This window comes from Lithobates pipiens, unplaced genomic scaffold (genome assembly GCF_037356315.1).
Source record: "Lithobates pipiens isolate NorthernLeopardFrog02 unplaced genomic scaffold, aLitPip1_a1.2 Scaffold_8, whole genome shotgun sequence".
NCBI lineage: Eukaryota > Metazoa > Chordata > Amphibia > Anura > Ranidae > Lithobates > Lithobates pipiens.
The window spans coordinates 504,800,805-504,824,653 of record NW_027507903.1 but is presented as its reverse complement, the minus strand read 5'-3'; the positions used below and the strand labels follow the sequence as shown (position 1 = coordinate 504,824,653).

The following is a 23,849-nucleotide window of genomic DNA, read 5'->3' as shown; positions in this document are numbered from 1 at the left end:
TGAAAAAGGAAAACTCACCATAGTGCAAGTCCATAAAACAGTTTATGTTATAAGCAAAAATATTGCACTTACATTTGTAGAAATATTAAAAGCTCATAAAGAAATGCTGGCCGGCTGGCAAACCATCCTAGACAGCAATGACGTCAGCAGGCCAGGGCCAGGGCCTGGTATGGTTTGGGGGGAATCCTACACTGTATTTTTTCTGCATTTTCCATTGCCGGAATTCTTTTGTTCACATTTCAGCTCATGAGTCATCGGTTGTTAAGGATGCCGCGGCTGGCATCCCAGCCCACTTGTTAACAACCAGCTATTCTTCACACAGAATTTTAATTGGTCAATAATTTCCAAAAATCGATTAGAAAATGTGGAATTTGCTAAAAAAGTAATAATGAAACGAAACTAAATGAAATGAAGCAAAAGGAATCCCAAAACAAATCAACAAAACTGTATTAGTAACATAATGAATCTATCCGAAACAAAACACATTTTTCAGTTCTTCGCATGTCTACTAGAGAACTGACCACTCTGTGCTCTCATGCCTAGTGTGGTCAGATTTTAATAGGAAAGCAGAGGGACTGGCAGGAGCACCGGGTATTACACACAAAGGAAGCAATACAAAGAGAACAGGATACTTTCTCATACAAATACATGGTACAGCAGGCACATAACAGGAATATGAAATGTTGGGTTTACATATTCTTTAACTATTCCGCAGTGTGGCCAAAACTAACATCGTGTTTTGGATAGAGATATAGTTAAAAGGCATTTTTTTTTATGTTTAGGCTCAAGGGCATCAGAGGAAAAGATGTGACACCTTTTGTCCTACAAAGAGTGAATGAGTTGACTGGAGGAAGATCACTAGAATCTAGTATCCTTTGCTGGTTTACATTTGGCCAATAATACTTTTCATATGCTTTCCCACTGATTCCATATCCTCTTTTTATGATTGCGGCTTCTTTGCCAGATTTACAGGTGCTCCCTCTAATAGCTAACTTTACCAGATATTGCAAGCTTCTGAAGAAAAATCACTTATGGGATAGGACACCCGGAGATTGTATTGTGTTGCAGATAGGGCAGAGCCTGCGCTGGAAAGGGTTGGCTCTATGGCACTTCCACTTTCAGTGAGTCATTGTTGGTCCAACAGTAGACATGTGCTGAGTTATGAGAAGAAGGGCACATCCATAGCTTTCAGCACAGAGCTCCCAACTCTGAGTTTGATCACCTAATGTAAAATCCCTCCTTGTAACCCTAAACCTCACACAGACCTTTTGCGATTTGAAGTCTAATTGAACTCTCAGTTTGAATCAGCCAATATATTCCATGTGCCTCAAAAGAAAAGTTGTGCAAAGACTTAAAGTTCATTGTCTTTAGAAAGCAAGTACATAATAAGTAGGCCTATAAGGCTTACCTGTAGGTAAAATGAATATCTCCTAAACCTGCATGGTTTAGGAGATATTCACCCTACATACAGCTGCTGCGTCATCGGTGCATGCGTTCTGAAGGTTCAGGTTACCGTGCCAGAACTTGAGCTTCTTGCCGGAACCGAGGGCTCCCGCACGCATGCATGGGAGTGACATCATCGCGGCTTGTAGTAGCCCAGGTAGCTTTAGGGTACTCCCCTTGATCACACCCTCTCGCCAGTGATATTTAGTTTGTTTTTTATAGCGCCAGGGTACCTGCCATATATTACCTAATAAAGGTTTAAATCCCTGATCATCCAGTGGGTGACATCAGTTAGGTTTTAGCGTCAGTTAGGGTCTGCGTCAGCCCCAAGCAGCGTCCGATTAGTGCCAGTAGCGCTAATACCCACGCACAAACTGTACACCTCCTTTAGTAGTATAGTGTCTGAAAGGATCAATATATTTGATCTGATCAGATCTATACTAGCATCCCCAGTAGTTTAGGGTTCCCAAAAATGCAGTGGTAGCAGTATCAGCCCAGATACCTGCTAGCACCTGCGTTTAGCCCCTCTGCCTAGCCCACTCAAGTGCATTATCAATCGAACACTGTCACTTATAAAACACAACACACATTACTGCAGCGTTCCCAGAGTCAGGCCTGATTACTGCGAATGCTAACAGTTTTTTTTGGTAGCAGTTGAAGCAAGCTCTGACAATCAGGTGCTCTTTTTGCCTGTGAGTCACACTAGTTGTAGCAGTAAATGTTAGAGGCCACAATGTCCAATCGAAGGTACACTAGTGAAGAGGCCTACATGTTTCTGAGCATGACAGATGAGAGTGACGAGGAAGTCACCCATCTGCCAGATTCAGGCTCAGAATACTATCCAGTAGACAGCAGCGGCACCCTGACAGATAGCTCTGATGAGGGAGTAGTGGTCCCTGCCTAGGTCAGGCATACCCAACCCTGTTCTTCTGTTGTTGAGGTGCAAGAACTGCAGGGCTCTCGTATGGAGCAGAGAGCCAGTACTAGTGCTGCACATCCTTCTGGTGAACTGGCAAGCACCAGCGTCCTAGTACATACTGGTCGTACATTCAGCACTGCAGTATCCCATGGTGATGTGGTGAGCCCCATAAGTGTAGTTCAAGTTGGTGCGGTGGCTAGCACAAGTAATTGGGAGCCCACCACTTTTGCAGCACCCATACTTCTCCTATTCACTGGCCAACCCAGAATTCAGGTGGAAACAGTTGATTTTATGTCACTTCATTTTTATTCGCTGTTTTTCACGGAAGATCTCTATAGATCTAATGTGGACCAAAGCAATTTGTATGCTGGTCAATGCTTTGCCACTAATCCCTATTTTACCCTTGCCAGAGAATGGAAACCTATTATGGTTTCTGATTTTAAGACCTTTCTGGGCCTATCCCTCCTCATGGGCATAGTTAAAAAAGTGAGTTGCGGTCATATTGGTCCACTGGCCAAATTCACCATATGCCCTTGTTCTCTGCTTGCATGACCAGGACACGATACGAGCAGATCCCGCAGTTCATACATTTTAATGACTATGAACTCTGTCGTCCTTGGGGTGACCCGGAATACGATCAGCTCCACAAAATTTGGCCCCTCGTAAACCACTTCAACCAACAGTTTGCAGCCTTGTTTACTCCTGATCAAGTTGTCAGCGTTGATGAGTCCCTGATTAAGTTTTCTGGCCGCTTGTCTTTCAAACAGTATCTTCCCAGCAAGCGTGCCAGATATGGTGTCAAGATGTATAAGCTCTGTGACAGGGCATCAGGCTATACATATAGATTTATGGTTTACGAGGGAAAAGATAGTCACATAGAGCCCGAGAACTGCCCAAACTACATAGAGAGCGCTGGTAAGATTGTGCGGGACTTGGGGTACCACTTGTATGTGGCCAATTATTACACAGCGTGCCACTTTTTAGTCACTTGTTTGATCATGGAATTGGCGCATGTGGCACCATGTGATCTAATCGCCAGGGCTTACCCCAGTGGCTTGTAGAATCCCGACTTAGACTGGAGGAGAGAGCCTGCTTGAAGTGTAATAATTTGCTCGCAGTGAAGTGGAGGGATAATCGGAATGTTTTCATTCTGTCCTCCCTTCACGCAAATACGACAGTCCAAATTCCAAGTGGGTGAATGCAGGACGGTATTCTAATGGTGGGGATACCCACCGATCAGTCTCTTTTTTTCATTCAGCCCACAGGCTGCATGAAAAAAAGAACATTACAATATATGCCCAACAAGGACCAGCAACGTAGTGGTTATATCGGAGTGATGCCTGTAGGTTTAGGTATCATCTTGGTATCGTTCTTTTCAGCCAGTGGTCGGCTTTCATGTAAAAGCAATTCTAGTGGATACTTAGCTGCTAGACTGCTTTTACAAGGGAACGTCCCCCCCCCCCTGGTGGTTCCGCCAGCTGACCATAGAGCTGAATGAAGACCAGAACGGCTCCAATCATCTCTATGACCTAAGAAACCAGAAGCTACGAGCATTTCATGACTTCGGTTTCACTGGATATAAGCAGCACCATTGGGAAATTGGGAAAGCATCTTATCACACCAATCTTGATGTGGTCAGATGCTTTGAGGGCAGAGGAGAGATCTAAAGTCTAATAGACCCCCATTTAAAAAAATAAAAAAAAAATAAAAAGAGTACCTGTCACTACCTATTACTATCAGAAGGGATATTTACATTCCCTGTTATAACATTAAAAATGCTAAAAAAAAAAAAAAAAATGAAAGGAACAGTGTATAAAATAAAATAAAAAGGCAAAATAAATAAATAAAAAAAAAGCACCCCTGCCCCTCCGCGCTTGCACGCAAAAGCGACACAAGCGTCTGTCTCATATCATATGTAAACAGCAATTGCACCATGCATGTGAGGTTTCACCGCAAACTTCAGATCAAGGGCGGTAATTCTAAGGCCGCGTACACACGCGCGGACTGTTGGCCCAACTGTGTCCGTCCAACAGTTTGAGCGAACAGTCCGCTCAAACTTAGCATGGACGGACATGGCCACACACGACGGACGAACAGTTTGCTGAAACCGTGCGCGATGACGTGAACGGCACGTACGACGGGACGAAAAATACGACATCCTATACACTGCAATGCAACCTTCCGACGTGGAAATCCTTTCTGAGCATGCGCGAGACTTAGTTGGCCGAACAAGCCTACACACGAGCGAACAGTCCGCTGAAACCTTGTTTCAGCGGACAGTTTTTCGGAATTTCCGTAAGACCTTGTTCGGCCAACTGTCCGCTGAAACTGTCCGCTGAAGCCCCACACACGAGCGGACTGTCCGCCCAAACACTGTTCAGCGGACAAGGTTGGGCGAACAGTCCGCGCGTGTGTACGCGGCCTAACAGTAGACGTCCTCTGCGAATCTAAAGTGGTAACCTGTAAAGAGTTTTAAAGCCTTTTAAAAATGTATGTAGTAAATGGTGCACGGTTGTGCGCAATTTTAAAGCATGTCATGTTTGGTATCTATGCACTCGGCATAAGATCATCTTTTATATTTTACCAAACATTTGGGTGATATAGTTTGTTTTAATGCATTAAAATACAAATGTTTTTTTTTTCCAAAGAAATTGCGTTTAAAAAAATCGCTGCGCAAATACTATGTGAAAAAAATTGCAACACCCACCATTTTAATCTGCTGGGCCTTTGCTTTTCAAAAATATATAACGTTTAGGGGTTCTAAGCAATTTTCTAGCAAAAAAAATTTTTTTTTCATGTAAATGTGTCAGGAAGGGCTTTGTTTTCAAGTGGTTAGAAGAGTGGGTGATGTGTTGCATAAACTTCTAATGTTGGCCATAAAATACCAGAGCGGTTCAAACCCCCCCCATGACTCCTTTTTGTAAAGTAGACACCCCAAGCTATTTGTTGATAGGCATGTTGAGTCCATGGAATATTTTATATTTTGCCACAAGTTTTGGGTAAATGACAATACATTTTTTTTTCACAAAGTTGTCACTAAATAATATTTCTTTATCGTACATCACAGGACACCGACCCATAGTAGTTACTATGTGGGTTATAGGCCACCTTCAGGTGATGGACATTGGCACACAGTAAGACAGGAAGTCTACTCCCTATATAACTCCTCCCACTACTGGGAGTACCTCCGTTTTTTTGCCAGTGTCTAAGGTGTTGGTCACGAGTAAAGATGTGCTGTGCTGACCTCCACTGGAGCAATCCTTGCTGGGGCTAGCTATGCAGCGGATCCATTCAATCTGTCTTTTAGGCTGAATTGAATGGTACCCAGGCCTCGTGGTGGAAGAAACTAGGTTTTGCCTGTAACGCTTCTCTTTTTAGAGAGCAGGACCCTGGGATCCAGTACTTTGGTATTTTAAAGCCATAACATTTTACTGGCAGGGTTCTATTACAGGTCCAGGAGTGTGGGTTCCCCGAGGGTCCCCAGTTCCTGAAGGTTTGTTAATGGAACCCACCGTGAATAGTAAAGATTGGGTCTGTTGGTTTTACCACAGAAAACCCTGCAGCGGGAAAGGTAAATGGGAGTTTTTCTAAGAAATTTTTCAAATTTTCTTATGAAATGTCTCCTTTAAAAAGTAAATGTTGTCATGCCTAAGTGTCACCACTGGGGGGCTGTATGGAGCACATACCTTCTCATGCTTCTCATGCTGTGTGAGGAAGCAGCAGGCTTTTTCCTCTGGCTAGCAGGCAGACCTCCGGTGAGTTTTGGGGGGGGGGGGATTTTGCTTCCACAGACACCCCCCCACCTGGGCTAAACTCTCCCTCTCTTCACGGGGAAGGGGAGAGCTAAATCGATCGGCGATGCAGTTTTCTTCACTGCCCCTGCACGACAGTGGCTCTCAAATCTCCTTCTCGCCATCCCTCCCTCACAAGCCAAACCCGTTGGAGCGCAGGCCCACGCTCCCGCGCACAAACTCTCTTTTGAAAGAGAGAGGAGGGGGTGCACGATGCGACAGAGGGGGCAGGGCTTAGCACGGCATTGGCGTCCTCCAAAGTCCGGAGCGGGAGTGTGTTTTAAAGACTCCTTTGTGCTGCTGCAAGGTGTTGGAGGGACACAAGAGCAAAGAGGGGCATGAAAGAGGTTTGGTGACACAGGCATTTCCTATTGACACATTTACTATATGCATTAGGCTGAGCATTAATAGCAGCGGTAGGGCTGGACTATTGCTCAAGCAGTGGATGTGATCCTTCTGGTAGTACCTCTGCTTTTGTGCATCGGGCTATGGTCAGAAGGGGGGATAAAAACACCCCAAAAAAGCAAGGCTCAAGAAAGATTTCTTCAGCTACAAAAAAGCCTAGATCCATTTTCTAAAAAATGGCATCCTCCCCTGAAAGTTCTGAGGTGTCTGGTCAGAGTGAGCCACCTGGGCCGTCAGGTGTTGCAACAGCTTTCAACACTACACCCTCTGCATATATTACTGAAGAGGTTTTTTCCTCAACCATTTTAGGGTTGGAGTAGAAGATTGATGCTTTAAATCGCATCCCAGTGTGGGACTAAGCGCAACAGCTTCCCTTCCATTACCCAGGAGAGAGATGATGAATTTCTCTCAGGGGACCAGGAAGAGGCTAATGACTCCTCTTCTGAAGAGTCAAATTCGGAAGGATCAGGTTCACAATCTGAAAGATTGATGGTACAATCTTTTACTGAATTGGTCTGCTCCACATTCATGCTGCCATTAGCTGAGTCAGTTGAGGAGTCCACTTCTTGCTTGGGTTCTCTAAACCCTCCCCAAGCTATTCATGCCTTTCCTATCCATCCATTGCTGACAAAGCTTATGTATTCTGATTGGGAGCACCCAGATAAACACTTTTTCCCTTTAAAAAGGTTTTCAATACTTTATCCTATGGGGGAAAAATTTAATAAGAAATGGGGGATGCTAGCAATTGACGCTGCTATAACCTCTGCGAATAAAAATTTGACTTGTCCGGTAGAAAATGCTCAAATGCTGAAGGATCCAATGGATAAAAAGTTGTAATTCCTATTTAAAAACTATTTTTCTCTGGCAGGTTCAGTGGCTCAGCCTGTGCTGGCAGCAATCGGTGTATGTCAATCCTTAAGAGACCAGTTTAAACAGGTGCTCAAGATTATTCCTGATTAGCAGGCCCAAGATTTGGCCAGGATACCAGGGGCGTTATATTTTGCAATAGACGCTATGAGAGATTCTATTCTCCAGGCCTCATGGCTTAAGCTCAGGCTGGTGTATATGCGTAGAGTTCTGTAGTTGAAAAATTGGTCAGCTGAAGCGCCATGCAAAAAGCTCCTGGCTAGTTTTCCATTTTATGGTGAATGGTTGTTTGGGGGATGATCTGGATAAATACATCCAAAGAGTTTATAAAGGGAAAAGTTCCCTTTTGCCAGTTAAGAAGAGTAAGCTTTTTTCTTTTAAGCGAGCTTCTTCTCCAGTGCCATCAGCCTCCAGGCAGTCACGACGGCCTCTTCCATTAAGTTCAAAAGGTAAACCTCAGGGTCAACCCCAGGGACAAAAGAGGCCCTGGGGAAGGGAACCCACAAAACAAAATATTAAGACCTCCTTATGAAGACTTCTGCAGTTCTCAAGGATCTGGCAGGAAGAGTGTTGAGACAAATGGGTGGCGTCCTCAATATCTCTAGAGTACAAACTAGAGTTCCCAGAGTTCCCATTTTCTCGTTTTCTCAGATCAAACGTTCCCAGAGATCCAGAGAAAAAGAAGTCTCTCTTTCAAGCCATCTTTTGTCTCAAAATGTGATATCGGTGTTCCCCATGGAAGAGCAGGGGTTAGGGTTTTATTCAAACATTTTCAAAAAACTAAACGGGGATGTCAGACCCATTTTAGATCTCAAAGATCTAAACCGGTTTTTGAATATCTGCTCTTTTTGCATGGAGTCAATCCGATCTGGTGTATCCATTCTACAAGGTGGAGAACTACTAGCGTCAATTGACATCAAGGATGCTTACCTCTATGTACCTATTTATCCTGCTCACCAGAAATATCTATGCTTCAAGATAATCTTCATTTTCAGTTTGTCGCTCTGCCTTTCGCTCTAGCTACTGCACCTCAAGTGTTTACAAAGGTCTTGGCTCCCCCTTTAGCCAGATAAGGGATTAAGGTATAACGATTCTAGCTTACTTAGAATATCTACTCTTAAATAACTACTATGGCTCTGTGTCCCGTGATGTACTTCAAAGAAAAGAATTTTACAGGTAAACTGTTATAAAAATACTATTATTGCTCAAACATACCATGGGCATATGTGAAGTTATACTCCAAAATGGCCCTGCCATTTTAGTACCTCAAGAAATGAGATGGGCAGTCATAAACTAAAAGCTATGTAAATTCCAGAAAATGTACCCTAGTTGTAGATGCTATAACTTCTGTGCAAATCAATGAATATATGCTTATTGAATTTTTATTTTACCCGAGATATGTGGCTGAATGCTTTTTGGCCTAAATGTATGACTAAAATTGAGTTTATTGTATTTTTTTAATCACAAAAAGTAGAAAATATCTTTTTTTTTTTTCAAAATTTTCGGTCTTTTTTCATTTATATTGCAAAAAATAAAAACCACAGAGGTGATCAAATATCACCAAAAGAAATCTATTTTGTGGGAAATAAGGGATGCTAATTTTGTTTGGGTACAGCATTACATGACCGTGCAATTACCAGTGGAATCAGCGCAGTGACAAATTGTAAAAAGTGCTCTGGTCGGATAGGGGGAAAAACCTTCCGGGCCTGAAGTGCTTAAAAATGGTTAAAATAAAAAAAAAAAAAAAAAAAAAAAAAGCAAAATATCAGCAGATTACACATCAGCTTTCTAATATATGAACAAAACAAAATTTTACCAGAATAACACATGTTTAGTTTATTTATATAATTGCACGATCAAATAGGCAAACACATATGACCTTTTTATTTTTTCCTTAAAGCGGGAGTCCACCGGGACTCCCTTTTTTTTTTTTTTTTTTTAAAAGCCAGCAGCTACAAATACTGCAGCTGCTGACTTTTAAAATAGTGACACTTACCTGTCCAGCGCGCCCGCGATGTCGGCACCCGAAGCCGATCGCTAGGTCGTCTGTCGGGTCCTGCCGCCGCTATCTTGGGTATGGGAATCAGGAAATGGAGCCTTTTGGCTTCATTTCCCGGTTCCCTACTGCGCATGCGCGAGCCGCGCGGCGCAATCCGGACGGTCCCCGCTGCCTCTGGGAACTGTGTGTTTCCCAGCAGGCAGCGGGGCACTTGCGCAAAGGGGCGGGCAGTTGCGGAAAGGGGCGTAATCTACGCCCCTTTCCGCAGACAGCCATCCCGGAAGTGGGTGCAGTTACCTGGATTATCCAGGTAACTGCACCCCCCTCCCCCCTGAAAGGTGCCAATTGTGGCGCCGGAGGGGGGGGGATTCCGATGAGCGGAGGTCCATTTTAGGGTGGACCTCCGCTTTAAGCAAAGATTTCCTGCTCCTGAGTGACTCTGTCATAAAGCAAACCCCCTGTGTGAAATGGCCTCTTCTGAAAGCTGGCATATCCTAACTTTAGATTGCAGAGAGAGTGATAGGACATTTGCAGACATATTTTCTTATCCCTTGCAAAGATATTGCTCTTGTAAAGAATAATGCAAAGGTGGGGAGTCGCATTGCTGCAGCCCTCTGCCAGATCCGGAAACCTAAAGGGAGCACAAGAAAAGGACCCCATCAGCGGGAGAGACAAGAGAATGATGCAAACCAGGAATCTAGGCCGGTAAGGCATCTCTACATTATAAATGTACCTTTATTAAAGTATCCTGCAGTAGCCTAAGAGAATCTGTCTGACGTTGTGAGGCATGTTTACAGTAAAATATAACAGTAAAAATAACTCAAAACCAAAAGTAAGTTATAAAGAATAGTAACTATTGTAACATTTTGCAAAGTTGATGTAGTAATATTGCCTAAATCCTTTTCCAGGTGGTAATTGGTGGCATCATTGTAGACTTTATTGCGAAGGCAACTCAGGATAAAATGGAGGTATGGATATGTTACCGTATATTCGCCAATAATCATAAAGTAACAAGGACATGAGACCACAGGTGTAAAAGATGGTCTCACAAATATTTACAGCCTAAAGAGGATTAAAAATAGTAGACTTATACGTGGTCCATTTACTAAAGGGTTGGATTGCCAAAGGCTGGTTATTCTTTTATGGATAGTTGCAATGAGATAGAATCACCCACCAACTTTCTATAGTATAGTCAATCTGAGCTGTGCCCATTCAGTGAAAAGTAGTTGTTCACTTAAAATTCCCCCACCTCTCACTTTGATATGCGATTGCTTTGGATTACAAGCATTCTCCTGGAACGGATTATGCTCGTAATCCAAGGTTCCACTGTAAGTACCTGTAATAAATAAGCAAACAAATAGTAATTTGGGGTAAACTGAATTAACGCAGTATTCATCTGCCAGTGGTTAGTAATGGGCACACTTGATTTCCTGCCAGCAACTGAACACCAAAAATATAAACTGGCATTTGTTATAGGATTACTTTCATGTTCATAAATTCTCAAGAAAACATCCAAAAAAAAAAAAAAACAGAATTCCCATACTCTTATGTAAAAATAGGACACTTATTAAAAATGATGAGAAACATGAGGGAGAATACTAGAGCAACTGTAATTAATAGACAAGAAGAGGGACATAACTTTTCTTATAAAACATGTTATTTTAAAGTAACACATGATGATATGCAAAATAAATATAAAAAATTCCCCCCTCCCCCGCCCCAGAATAATTTGTGATCTTAATGTGACCCGTGTGTCATTCAAAGGCAAGCAAAGATTTCCCAAAGTCGCTTGGAAAACAAATCTTTTTATCTCTCCCTCTCTTCCTTGTATATCACTCTCTTCCATTCTCATCTCTCTCTGTCTTTCTTTCTCTCTCTCTCTATTTTTGCCTCTCTCTGCTCTTGAATCTCTCTCGCATTCTTTCATTTCTCTCTAATCTCTTCTCTGATCTCACTCTCTCTTATGCCCACATTTCTCTCTCACCTCCCTTTTTCATTCTCTCTAAGCATTCTCTTATGCCCTGTACACATGGTCGGACTTTCCGACGGAAAATGTGTGATCGGATCGTGTTGTTAGAAAATCCGATCGTTTGTGGGCTCCATCTGACTTTTTCCGTCGGAATTTCCAACACACAAAGTTTGAGAGCTGGATCTAAAATTTTCCAACAACAAAATCCGATCGTTTAAATTCCGATCGCGTGTAGACAATTCCGACGGACAAAGTGCCACGCATGCTCAGAATAAATTACAAGACGAAAGCTTTTGGCTACTGGCCTCTTTATAGTCCCGTCGTACGTGTTCTATGTCACCTCGTTCTGAACGATTGCATTTTCTGACAACTTTGTGCGACCGTGTGTATGCAAGACAAGTTTGGGCCAAAATCCGTTGGGAAAAATCTGACGGATTTTGTCGTCGGAATGTCCGACCACGTGTACAGGGCATAATGGCTCATTCATGCTCTGTGCAGTGATCTACATTTTTCCCACACTGGATAACTGTAGGTCACTGCTAGAGCATATTGAGAACAATTGTTTTCTATGTACCCCATTCACATCACACAGTGCTGTGGCGCTCAAAAACATGCATTGCCCCTTGCCAGAGACCCTGACACTAGCCTGCACACGAAAATGCTATGTTTAATTATGCAGGCTAGTGTGAACCTAGCCGTACTGATACACTGACACTCTAAAGCCCCATACACATTATGAGATTTTCTGCTGATTTTTTCCTTCAGATTTACCAAAACCATATAATACGAGGTCAAACCTTAAGAGTTTCAATTTATATGCAATCAGGCAGGCCCTTGCACTACATGGTTTTGGTAAATCTGAAGGAAAAAATCAGCAGAAAATCTGATAGTGTGTATGGGGTTTAAGGCACTGCCAGCTATTGTATTCTGACAGTCGGCAGCCACAGCTGTCTGAATACCTGAGCATTGATCGCATCTGATTGAATACAATTGCTGTTTGACCAATCAATTTTCACCCAACTCCTGCGATTTTTGCAATGAATTTTTGTAGACTTATGTTGAGCTGAGTGGTGCGGATATGATTTTGGTTGACTTAGCAAGAAATTTGTCTGAAATTTGTATGTATGACCAGTTTAAGGCCACATTTACCAGGCATGCACGTGCATGCATGTATTTGTCAGTAATTGTGTCATACATAGTATTATTGTCATGTAATTAATGGTACTGGGCTATGCAGGACTCCTTTTTATGAACAAGATGGCAGCAACAGGTGTGCTTGTTGTTTGGGATTGACTCTGGACTACAGAAAGATGGTTTGGGTGGAGATTGGAGTCATTGGAGTCATTGACAATGGCGGGAAACAAACTACTGTACCCAGGTGTACCTGAGAGCAGAAGCAGAATACGGGGGGGGGGGGGGGGGTGGGTATAAATTGAAAAAGCCCAGGAAGCAAGGAGGAGAAGTTGGGAAGGGTACCAACCAGAGAGCTTCTGTAGAGGGAGAGGTGCTGTGTTGTGTCTCTCTGGAGACAGAAGGAGTTGGCGAGTTGTGTGCATGCTGAGGGCTGTTATACACTGAATCAGGCGGCTGGACTGTGCTGCACTTTGTTGGCTGTTCCGGTACCCTTCCTGACCACCACCCCAAGCTGCCGCTGTGCAGACCTGCTGGAAGAGCAATGGAGGTGAATCACCTCCATGCTACTTTTCATGCTTTTTGCCACGCGGTTAAAGGCCAACAAAAAAGGAAAAAAGGGGGCACCCTCCAATGTCTCAATAGAAAAAAGGGGGGTAAAGGTGCGCTAAGGACCCTAAATTATTACAATGAAATAGTCAAAAAATCTAAGAACTGCACCAAAAGGTGAAAAACAATATGAAAGACAAAAAACAAAAAACAGAAACCTTAGTGATAAGAAAAGGGGCTGCCACTACCTTACATATTCACCTTAAAGGTGAAAAACGTGAATAAATGCTAAGGTGGTAGTAACGGCGCTCGTCTGCTATTAATTATACCTGCAGGAGACTCAACTGCTATTAGTTGTACCTAGTCTTTGCAGGGATATATGTCAAATTAAAAGTGTAGCTGAAGTGAAACCTAGTGCATTAAGGTGCTTAAGTGGCAATATCTCTCACAAAGATTATAAAAAATTTTGAAAAAACAAATAAATTATGAAAAAACAAATAAATAAATATTCCACATGTGTAAATCACTAGCATTATAAAACATGCATAAGGATATTGTAGAGACCCTAACTCACATTGTAAAAACTACAATGCACTTATTGCAATGTTGAAAGTGCATATATACATTTGTGCAAAACATACATTAAAAAGTGCTAGGTGCTTGAAAAAGTGCCATAGTAACAATGTCAGCTGTGAAAAAAGTGCTACGTGCTTCTGAAAGTGCCACAATATGTAAATCCAGTCCTTTGTACTTTATAAAGTCGCTAAATGGAAGCATGCAATTTTTATTTAAAAAATCCAACGGCAGAAAAACAATAATACTCCAATTAGAAAGTCCTTCTGAAACAAAAGTGACAGTGTGCTTCAATATTTAGTGGATTCCTGGATTGCAACCGGTGCGACTTCTGTGTTTAAAGACAATAGTCCGCACTCACCAGCTTCCCCTCCCCTTAAGGGATCAATGCGCCTCCACAGCGTGAGCCCCCGTGCCGCCACGCAGAGCTGGTCCGGTTACCATCCAGTAATTTTCCAGTAATTTTTCCTCATTAAAAGTAAAATAGGGCAAACATAGTGTAATCCAGTTTTAAAACACGTTTTATTAAATGTATAAAGTGCTACTCACACAATGGAAGATTAAAAGTACGTCTCAGTACATGTGTAAGTCACAGCGTTTTGAATTCACCGCCGCCACCGCTATGCGAGAGTGTATACACCTTAGGCCACGCCCTACGCGTTTCGTCATTGGACGTCGTCTGGAGCGCACTTTTCATAGCATACTAGCTCATTATGAATAACTTACCTGAGAACGAAGCCCCCGAAGTGGTCCTCCGTCTTCATCTTTGCCACTGCCATGTATCCCGGAGTGACTTCCGGGTCTCGCTGCTCCGGCGCTGAGATTCGCCGGAGCCGCGATGACGTCGCTCGGGAGCCGACACGGGAGCCGACACGAGCGGCACATCGCCGTAGACATTGGTGCCTATCTTTTTGTAAATATCTCCTAAACCATATAGGTTTAGGAGATATTTCTTGGCCCTACAGGTAAGCCTTAATCTAGGCTTACCTGTAGGTCAAAGTGGTTTGTAAGGGTTTACAACCACTTTAAATTTATGATATAAATTAAAAAGTCGAATATGATACAATTATTGATAACGATAAATATTTTTTTAAAACTGTATTTTTCAGTTTTGGTGTTTTGGTGCATCCTGCATTTTCGGTTTCAGCACCAAAATTTCCATTCTGTGCATCTCTTGTTATACTTATTGTTGTCACTTGTCGCAGTTTATAGTTGTGCTATTGGGGCCATAGTATATGCTGGAGCTTAAAATCACTGTGAGGAACAGTGGCGACTGGTGCTCCAAATTTTTGGGGGGACGTAAACAAACTGATAAATTCTGAAAAAAACCCCATCAATTGCAGCCTCACTGTACCATCAATTGCAGCCTCACTGTACCATTAATTGCAGCCTCACTGTACCATCAATCGCAGCCACTGTGCCATCAAACGCAGCCACTGTGCCCCATAAAATGCAGCCACTGTGCCCATCAAACGCAGCCACTGTGCCCATCAATTGCTCACACTGTGCCCATCAATTGCTGTCACTGTGCCCATCAATTGCCCTCACTGTGCCCATCAATTGCCATCACTGTGCCCCATCAAACGCAGCCACTGTGCCATATCAAATGCTGCTAGTGTGCCCGCCGCTGGCCCGCCGTCTGCACTTACCTGCCTTGGTGGGACAGCTCCTCAATGTCTTCTCCCGTCCTCACTTCCTGTCCTCTGCTATGATTGCATCCAATCACAGCTCCTGTTGTTTTAGGCAATCAGGTGACGGGTAACAGATCAGAACACCTGATTGGCGGAGAGATGGTTTAGTGTTAGGAAAGCAAATATTCATTCGCTTTTCTAACACAGCTGAGTGACCTGCGAGTACCCAGCATGGCGCTCGCAGGTCACCTTTTTTGATGCCTATTAGAGCCCATAGCTCTAATCAGGTGCTTCAAAACCACTCCCTGCTGCTGTAATTCCAGCGCCCTGCACCCGAAAGGGGGCTGGACGCCTGAATAGGGAGTGGCAGCGGCGGCCATAGATAGATTCATGCAATGCATGAATCTATCTGTTGGTGCTAGAGGGGGTGGCAGGAGAGAGGGGGCGGGTGCCCAGGCGCCCTTATGGACTCACCGCCACTGGCGAGAAACCCTGTGGATCTTATTATGTATTCATTCTTATGCTCTCTGTTGGTTGACTTTAAATTGCCAATACATCCTGCCGTTTTCCATAGCGATGTAAGTCCAATTCTTGTGTCCCTATTAAAACGTAAAAGATTACTGGTGGTGTCAGTGGATGAGGCTTCAATATAAGTTGTCAGGACTAGAGGACCCACATCAACCAGCGGCTGCGGCGGGGGGTAGTGCTTGGTGCTTCAGTAATTATAGGACGTTCATTGTGCCTACATACGCCTATGTCCACCTTTGCACCATTTGGTTTGCTCTGGTTTAAATCATTGTAGTGTCACTCAATATAATTGAGATGTATTTTTTGCAGTTTGGAGGACAGACCAATCCTGGACAAGTTCACCAGTCGTCTGGCGGTGTGGGCAGGAACCTGGCAGGTGAGGAACAGGAAGAGGAAAGCCAATGCATATTATGGAGATGATTTTTAAAGGAAAGATATTGTTTTAAGGCTTGTTAACACCACGTTGCCCTAGTCCGGTCACGTGATCCTGCTCCCTTGTGTCAGCCAGCGCGGGGAGATGAGGGAGCGCTGACAACAGATGGTTCATTGAAGCCAATGGGTGACATCGCCACTTTAAGCTTTACTAGCCATTGTCGGAGCTCTCCCTCCCCTGCAGTGCCATTGGCTGACACAGGGTAGATCACATGATCAGACTGGAGCAAGCTGAAAATAGGTAAGTATGTACATCTTTCTTACACAGATTAGTAAGCATAGGTGTTAGAAGAGGGTAGGGGACAGATTTAAGAGTAGCTATCTTTACACTGCATTTAAGCTGCATTTTTTCCACACACGACCTGGCATGTAGGGTGTGAACAAAGCACATAGAAGACAATTGTTTTCTATGTGCCTCGTACAGACTGTACACGTTCAGTGGTGTGCAGAAAAGTACAGCTCAGCGGGCATGGTGTAAACAAGCCCTACATTTTATATAAATATATATATATAATATATATATATATATATATATATATATATATATATATATATATTCATATATATATAGCCCAAACATTTATTTTAGGTTATTGATAGAGTAGGGAATGTGAAAAACCTTGTCAGTTTTTTATTTTGACATCTGTGGTCCATTGTGCAGAAATACCTTCACCCATAGACACAATAGGAATAAGGGCAATCCTCTTATAAACAGCTGTCAGCAGAAAAAAGTGTCCAGATTGGAAGATTATCTCTCTATTCCTGTTTTGGTGACAACTCAAAATTTTGTATTACCCATTATTTTCGGTCCAGGTGACAGTGATCACCAGGTGAAACAGAGGATTCATCTTTCCATTGTGGACACAAACAGCAATACAAACCTGACAGAAGTTCTAACTCTTCCATACCCCATACAACAGTGATGGCGAACCTTGGCACCCCAGATGTTTTGGAACTACATTTCCCATGCTGCTCTGGCAGAGCAGCATGGGAAATGTAGTTCCAAAACATCTGGGGTGCCAAGGTTCGCCATCACTGCCATACAAGAACTAAAACCAAGTTAGATACAGTTAATGTTAAAATTATGTTTCCTCCATGGAACTTTATTATATTCTGTGATAGCCGAAGTTGCATATGTGGTAGTCAAATGCATGCTGGCTAGGCTTTGGGTTCACATTTATGGGCCAAGGCAGTAAAGAGCTGCCATCTGTTTCTTTAACCACTTGCTTACTGGGCACTTAAACCCTCCTCCTATCCAGACCAATTTTCAGCTTTCAGCACTATCGCACTTTGAATGACAATTGCACGGTCATACAACACTGTACCCAAATTACATTTTTATAATTTTTTTCTCCCAAATACAGCTTTCTTTTGGTGGTATTTGATCACCTGTGCGATTTTTATGATTTTTATTTTTTTTATTAAAAAGACCATTGGCTCCCGCTGCTCTCAGCCAAGCCTGTGAGACAGGGGGAGAGGGGAGAAGAGCTGCTGCAGACATACACAGTACTGGCTATTATTAAAAGTTTTTTTTACCTAAATGCGCAGAATGGTCTATTTAGCCTACTCAATTCTTGTTTGGGCTACAAGTCAATTAGTGTCTCTGCTTTGGAGATGAGGACAGTGAGAAAGACTGAGTAGTTTAACCTTATGCTGAACCTTTAACACATATGTGCAGTGGCAGGGAGGGTGAACCTTAACACACCCACATGCTCCCTGCATGCTTCCAGAACATGGACTGAGCTGTCACAGACAGTTCCCAGTACCTGTTTGTGGTTTTTAGATAGCAGGACAGGCTCCCAATCATGTGATCACTGGGACAGTCAAGTCCACCTTGCCTCCTGACGCCAAGACATAGTTAAAGGGACACCTGAAGGCGCTAGTAATAGACAAGGGCAGGGCTGACACCACTTAGTCCACAATATTGCTGTGTGTTGTAGAACTCAAATAGGAAATAATGACCTGAGTGCAATTTGGGCAGATTAATGGGTATTTTAATGTATTTGCAGGATGTGTAAAGAGGGATAAAACATGGCAAATGTGCATATACTGCAAAGCCATACTGTTTTTTTTTGTTTTGTTTTATTTTGTTTTGCCTAGACACACATTTTAACCTATTCACCAAACACATTCAGGTTTATTTTGACACATTTGGCAACTTTAGTGAAATGTTGTAAGGATCCAAGACATCAAGACATTAGACATTCTCCTTCTCTCTGCAGATTGCCTGAGTCGGCTGGGAGTGGGACCTCTGTTCATCTCTGCTCTAGGACAAGATGAGATGTCTCACTCTGTTCTACAATATTGCTCTCACATGGTGAGTGTTTACTTTGCCATGTCTGCAAAGGTTACCTGAGATTGTCTCACACACATAAAGGACTGCTCTGAACACACATACTGCTTGTGCATTTTCATAATTTACTGATTACAATATTGAACTTGTCCTGTTTTTTTTGATCTGGGCATTAAATAATTTCACCCTCATTGCTGACTTCCCACATTGGCTGCTCAGGCCACAACTTTTCCTACTGGGAAGCAGTCACATGCTTCCCCATATCTGGAAGTAGTGGGCATTGCAGTAGTTCCAGCAGAGAATTGGGGGACACAGATTATTTTCAACCAGTCAGGAATAAATATTCAACTGAAAAATGCTCTCCTAACAATTACAGTGTCAATAGTTTATATGAAGATTACCAATGGACAGTGCCTTTTTATTTATTTATTTATTTATATTTTTTTAGCTAAGCATGCTATAAATGTTTTGGTTGGATAGCAATATGACATAGAGGACAACAATATGAATGTTTCTCCAACCTGCTATTACTGTTCATTTGAAAGGACTACAACTATTCTCCTTCTGTTGTAGGACATGCGAGGTGTGGCACGCCTGAAGGGTCAGAGTACAGCCACCTACTGTGCAGTGATTAATGGCAGCGGGGAGTTGAGCCTTGGCGTAGGAGACATGGAAATCCATCAGCAGATTACTGAGAAACATGTAAGAATTCTGAGTCATCGTAAATCTGCTGAGGATATACATATACTGTGTATATCTATATATACAGTGCAGCCGGAATGTATTCACAGCATTTCACTTTTTCTACATTTTGTTATGTTTACAGCCTTATTCCAAAATGGATTAAGTTCATTATTTTCCTCAAAATTCTACAAACAATACCCCATATTGACAACGTGAAAGAAGTTTGTTTGAAATTTTAGCAAATTTATTAAAAATAAAAAAAATCTCATGTACATAAGTATTTACCATCTTTGGCACCAATTACAGCCTTAAGTTTTTTTGAGTATGATGCTACAAACTTGGCACACCTATTTTTGGGCAGTTTCTCCCATTCTTCTTTGCAGGACCTATCAAGCTCCATCAAGTTAGATTGGGAGCATCGGTGCACAGACATTTTCAGATATTTCCAGAAATCGGGTTCAAGTCTGGGCTCTGGCTGGGCCACTCATAGACATTCACAAAGTTGTCCCATAGCCATTCCTTTGTTATCTTGACTGTGCTCGCTGTCCTGTAGGAATATGAAACTTTGCCTCAGTCTGAGGTTTAGACGGCTCTACTTCCCTCGATCCTAACTAGTCTCCCAGTTCCTGCCGCTGAAAAACATCCCCATAAAGTTCTTCAGGTGCCTTTTGGGAAACTCCAGGTGGGCTGTAATGTGCCTTTTAATGAGGAGTGGCTTCCGTCTGGCCAATCTACCATACAGGCCGGATTGGTGGAGTGCTGCAGAGATGGTTGTTCTTCTGGAAGGTTCTCCTCTCTCCACAGAGAAATGCTTAAGCTCTATCAGAGTCATCATTGGGTTCAGCTGTCATGTGCCTTTTACTGAGGAGTGGCTTCCGTCTGGCCAATCTACATATAGGCCTGATTGGTGAAGTGCTGCAGAGATGGTTGTTCTTCTGGAAGGTTCTCCTCTCTCCACAGAGAAATGCTTACGCTCTACCGGAGTATCCGGGTTCTTGGTCATCTCCCAGGCTCTTCCCCCCTGATCGCTCAGTTTGGCCAGGCAGCCCGCTCTAAAAAGAGTCCTGGTGGTTCCAAACTTCTTTCATTTACAGGTGATGGAGGCCACTAAATGCTGCTGAAAATTTTCTGTACCCTTCCCCAGATCTGCGCCTTGATCCAATCTTGCCTCGAAGGTCTACAGACAATTCCTTGGACTTTATGGCTTGGTTTGTGCTCTGACATGCACTGTTAACTGTGAGACCTTTTATAGCCACTTGCCATCCAGGTCAATTCTGACATTTCTCTCCTACGTGTAAAATTCATATTTTTTTTTGCTAGAAAATTACATAGAACCCCCAAACATTATATATGTTTTTTAGCAAAGACCCTAGAGAATACAATGGTGATTGTTGCAACATTTTATCTCACAGTGTATTTGTGCAGCAATTTTTTAAACACTTTCTTTTTGGGAAAAAAACAGTTTCATGCTTAAAAAAAAACAAAAACATTAAAGTTAGCCCAATTTTTTTGCATGATGTGAAAGATTAAGTTACGCAGAGTACATAGATACCTAACATGTCACACTTAAAAATTGCACATGCTCGTGGAATGGCGCCAAACTTCAGTACTTAAAAATCCCCAAAGACAACGTTTTAACATTTTTTACTGGTTACATGTTTTGGGGAGGTCTAGGGCTAGAATTATTGCTCTCGCTCTAACATTCGCGGTGATACCTCACATGTGTGGTTTGAACACCGTTTTCATATGTGGGTGAGACTTGTCTATGCGTTCACTTCTGCGTGTGAGCACAAGGACGCTTTAATTTTTTTTTTTTTTTTTTAATTATTGTTAATTTTACTTTTCTTTTTTCTAGTTTGACACTTTAAAAAAATAAATAAATAAATTTGATCACTTATATTCCTATTACAAGGAATGTAAACATCCCTTGTAACAGAAATATGGCATGATCAATCCTCTTTACAGTGAGATGTGGGGTCAGGAAGACCCCACATCTCACCACTAGGCTGGGAAGCCTGAAATAAAAAATAAAATATATTGGCTTCCCAGTCAAGGCGGCGCCATTTGTTTGATTTCAGAGGCCGGGTCTGACGTCATAACATCGTGCCCAGCCTCTGAACGATCATAGATATTATGGCGACCATCTGGTCCGCCGGAAGTCTCTATGGTGAACATCCAGGGCCGGGGGATCCACTGGAGCATTGGAGGGTGGCGGGAGGGGGGGCGTCCCCTCTCGCCGCCTGTAAGAATGATCAAGCAGCGGAATGGCTGCTATAATCACTCTTATGGTGTAGGGAGTTGCCGGCTAAAAAAGACGGTATCTGAATGATGCCTGTAGCTGCAGGTATCATTCAGATATCCCCGCTCAAAGTCAAGAATGTCCTATTACATACATTGGGTGGGAAGTGGATAGACAGGTTTGGGCCTTTCCAAATCATGTCCAATCAACTGAATTGACTACAGGTGGACTCCAATCAAATTGTAGAAACATTTCAAGGCTGATCAGTGGAAACAGGATGCACCTGAGCTCAATTTTGAGTGTCATGGCAAAGGATGTGAACACTTATGTACATGTGATCTTTTTTGTTTTTTATTTTTAATAAATTTGCAATTATTTTAAAAAAACTTCTTTCACATTGTCATTATGTGGTATTGTTTGTAGAATTTTGAGGAAAATAATGATAATGATGATAATCTCCCCCCCTTTTCTTCCCTTGAGCTATAATATATAAAAAAATGAATTTAATCCATTTTGGAATAAGGCTGTAACATAACAAAATGTTAAAAAAGTGAAGCGCTGTGATAAATGCATTGTGCAGCAAATGGGCATTAAAACAGACTTTTCTTGCCACTGCATATATGTTTAATGCGGTCTGAGATTGAAAAAAGTTGTATAGGCATTTACTCCCAAACCTCCCTCTACATCATACCCAGCTGTATTTTTTTTCCTTGCACTTTGTTCCTGTATAAAACTGTTATTACTCCATTTAACGTCATTACCAAGATTGTAAAAGTCCTGCAGGCAAGCTTATGATTAGGAAGCTCAGTTCCTAATCATATGGGCACACCCCAACACTACATCTCCTAAGAGCCTTTTCTCCAACAAGACAGTGTGTGGACAGGCTCCTGGGAGTCAAGGCGGTAGCATTGTTTTTCTGGGAAAAAAATCTATGTATGCACGTGGAGAGTGACAGAGAGGGACAGGTAATAGAACAAGATTACAGGCTGATAACACTACATGGGATATCAGAGCAGAAAAGGCAGTGTGTTGTTAGCTCATAGTTGGAGCACACTGAATTTCTGACAGACCCACACGTTATTCTGTGCTTGCAGAATTTTAAAGGGCTAACACATTAGGAAATGGACACGTATTTCAGAGGTGCACTGAATACTTATTTTTATTTTGCTCTGACATAGTTATATATGAAAAAAAGACCCTAGTCCATTTATTTCAACCAATAAAAGACACTCATACAAATAGAAAACCTCGATATACTGTATAATATCCTATACCCACAGCTTATCCTGAGGAAGGAAAAAAATAAAACGAATAAAGCATGATCCAATACACTCTAGTGGGGGAAAAATTCCTTCCTAATCCCCCATGAGACAATGGGATATTACCTGTATCAACTACCCCTGTCATTATTATCTTTAAATATTAAAATCTAGTTATATTTTGTGCATTTAGGAATATACCCATGCCTTTTTAAAAACAACCTACTGAGCTGCCAGAACTAGTTCTTGTGGGAGTCTATTCCACATTTTCATAGCTCTTAATGTGAAGAAGCCTTTCCGTGTGTGAAGGTTAGATCTCTTTTCCTTTATCGCTTCTTCTCAGGAGAGAAGTTCAGCTAATCCTTCCTAATAGCTGAGCTCCTTCATGCCTCTTATCAGTTTGGATGCCCTTCTCTGCACCTTCTCCAGTTTGCTGATATCCTTTTTGTGAACTGGTGCCCAAAATTTAACTGCATAATCTAGATGAGGCTTTACTAACCATTTGTACTGGGGAAAAATTATGTCTCTCCCTCTGGAATCTACACCTCTTTTACTTTTTTTTACGTTACTTTTTTTTTTTTACAAAAAAAGTATTTTGCTAGCTTTAGAAATTGCAGCTTGGCATTGCTATCACTAGATTAAATGACACACGCCTACATATGAGTGGGTGGACCATATAGTGGTTATGATGTCAATGATGCCCAGGTGTACAGTGGATAATTCATAAGTGGCCTTGCTGCCCCCTAGAACTGGGATTGTCCTGACTGTACTGTAGAAAAAAAGAAAAGAGAGGGCCTAGTGCATTAACCAAGCTCTGAAGAAAAAGGTCGGTCCTGCGAAACACGTGAGCCGATTGGTTCCTTGTTAGGACCCCTTCCCTTGGTTGGAGCTCATGGTGAGGCTCTGAAGAAGAAGGTCAGTCCTTCCAAATGCATTAGCTGGTTGGGTCCTATTTAGGGCCCCTTTCCTTGGTTGGAGGACGTGGTCATCTACGAGTGACTAGCCACAAATGTGGTCTGATGAACTTTCATTATTGCGCTGTTTGTGAGTACACATCTATATGTTTTTATCGCTATTCCTTCAATGAATACATTGGTTAAAGCTCTAGGCCAGCGCGTCCTCTCTTTTTTTTTGTTT

At 42.4% G+C, this 23,849-nt stretch overlaps 1 protein-coding gene across 3 annotated transcripts in view; it reads left to right on the top strand.

Moving 5' to 3' along the window:
* The window catches only part of LOC143960560 (uncharacterized), a 91,210-nt gene that overhangs the window by 46,958 nt on the left and 20,403 nt on the right, over positions 1 to 23,849 (top strand). For all 3 annotated transcript variants that reach the window (XM_077469279.1, XM_077469278.1, XM_077469277.1), the window contains 6 exons: positions 783 to 868; positions 9,984 to 10,129; positions 10,333 to 10,392; positions 16,115 to 16,181; positions 18,460 to 18,554; positions 19,104 to 19,232. In XM_077469279.1, coding sequence (XP_077325405.1) covers positions 783 to 868; positions 9,984 to 10,129; positions 10,333 to 10,392; positions 16,115 to 16,181; positions 18,460 to 18,554; positions 19,104 to 19,232 — 583 coding nt within the window. The remainder of the gene's footprint in view (positions 1 to 782; positions 869 to 9,983; positions 10,130 to 10,332; positions 10,393 to 16,114; positions 16,182 to 18,459; positions 18,555 to 19,103; positions 19,233 to 23,849) is intronic.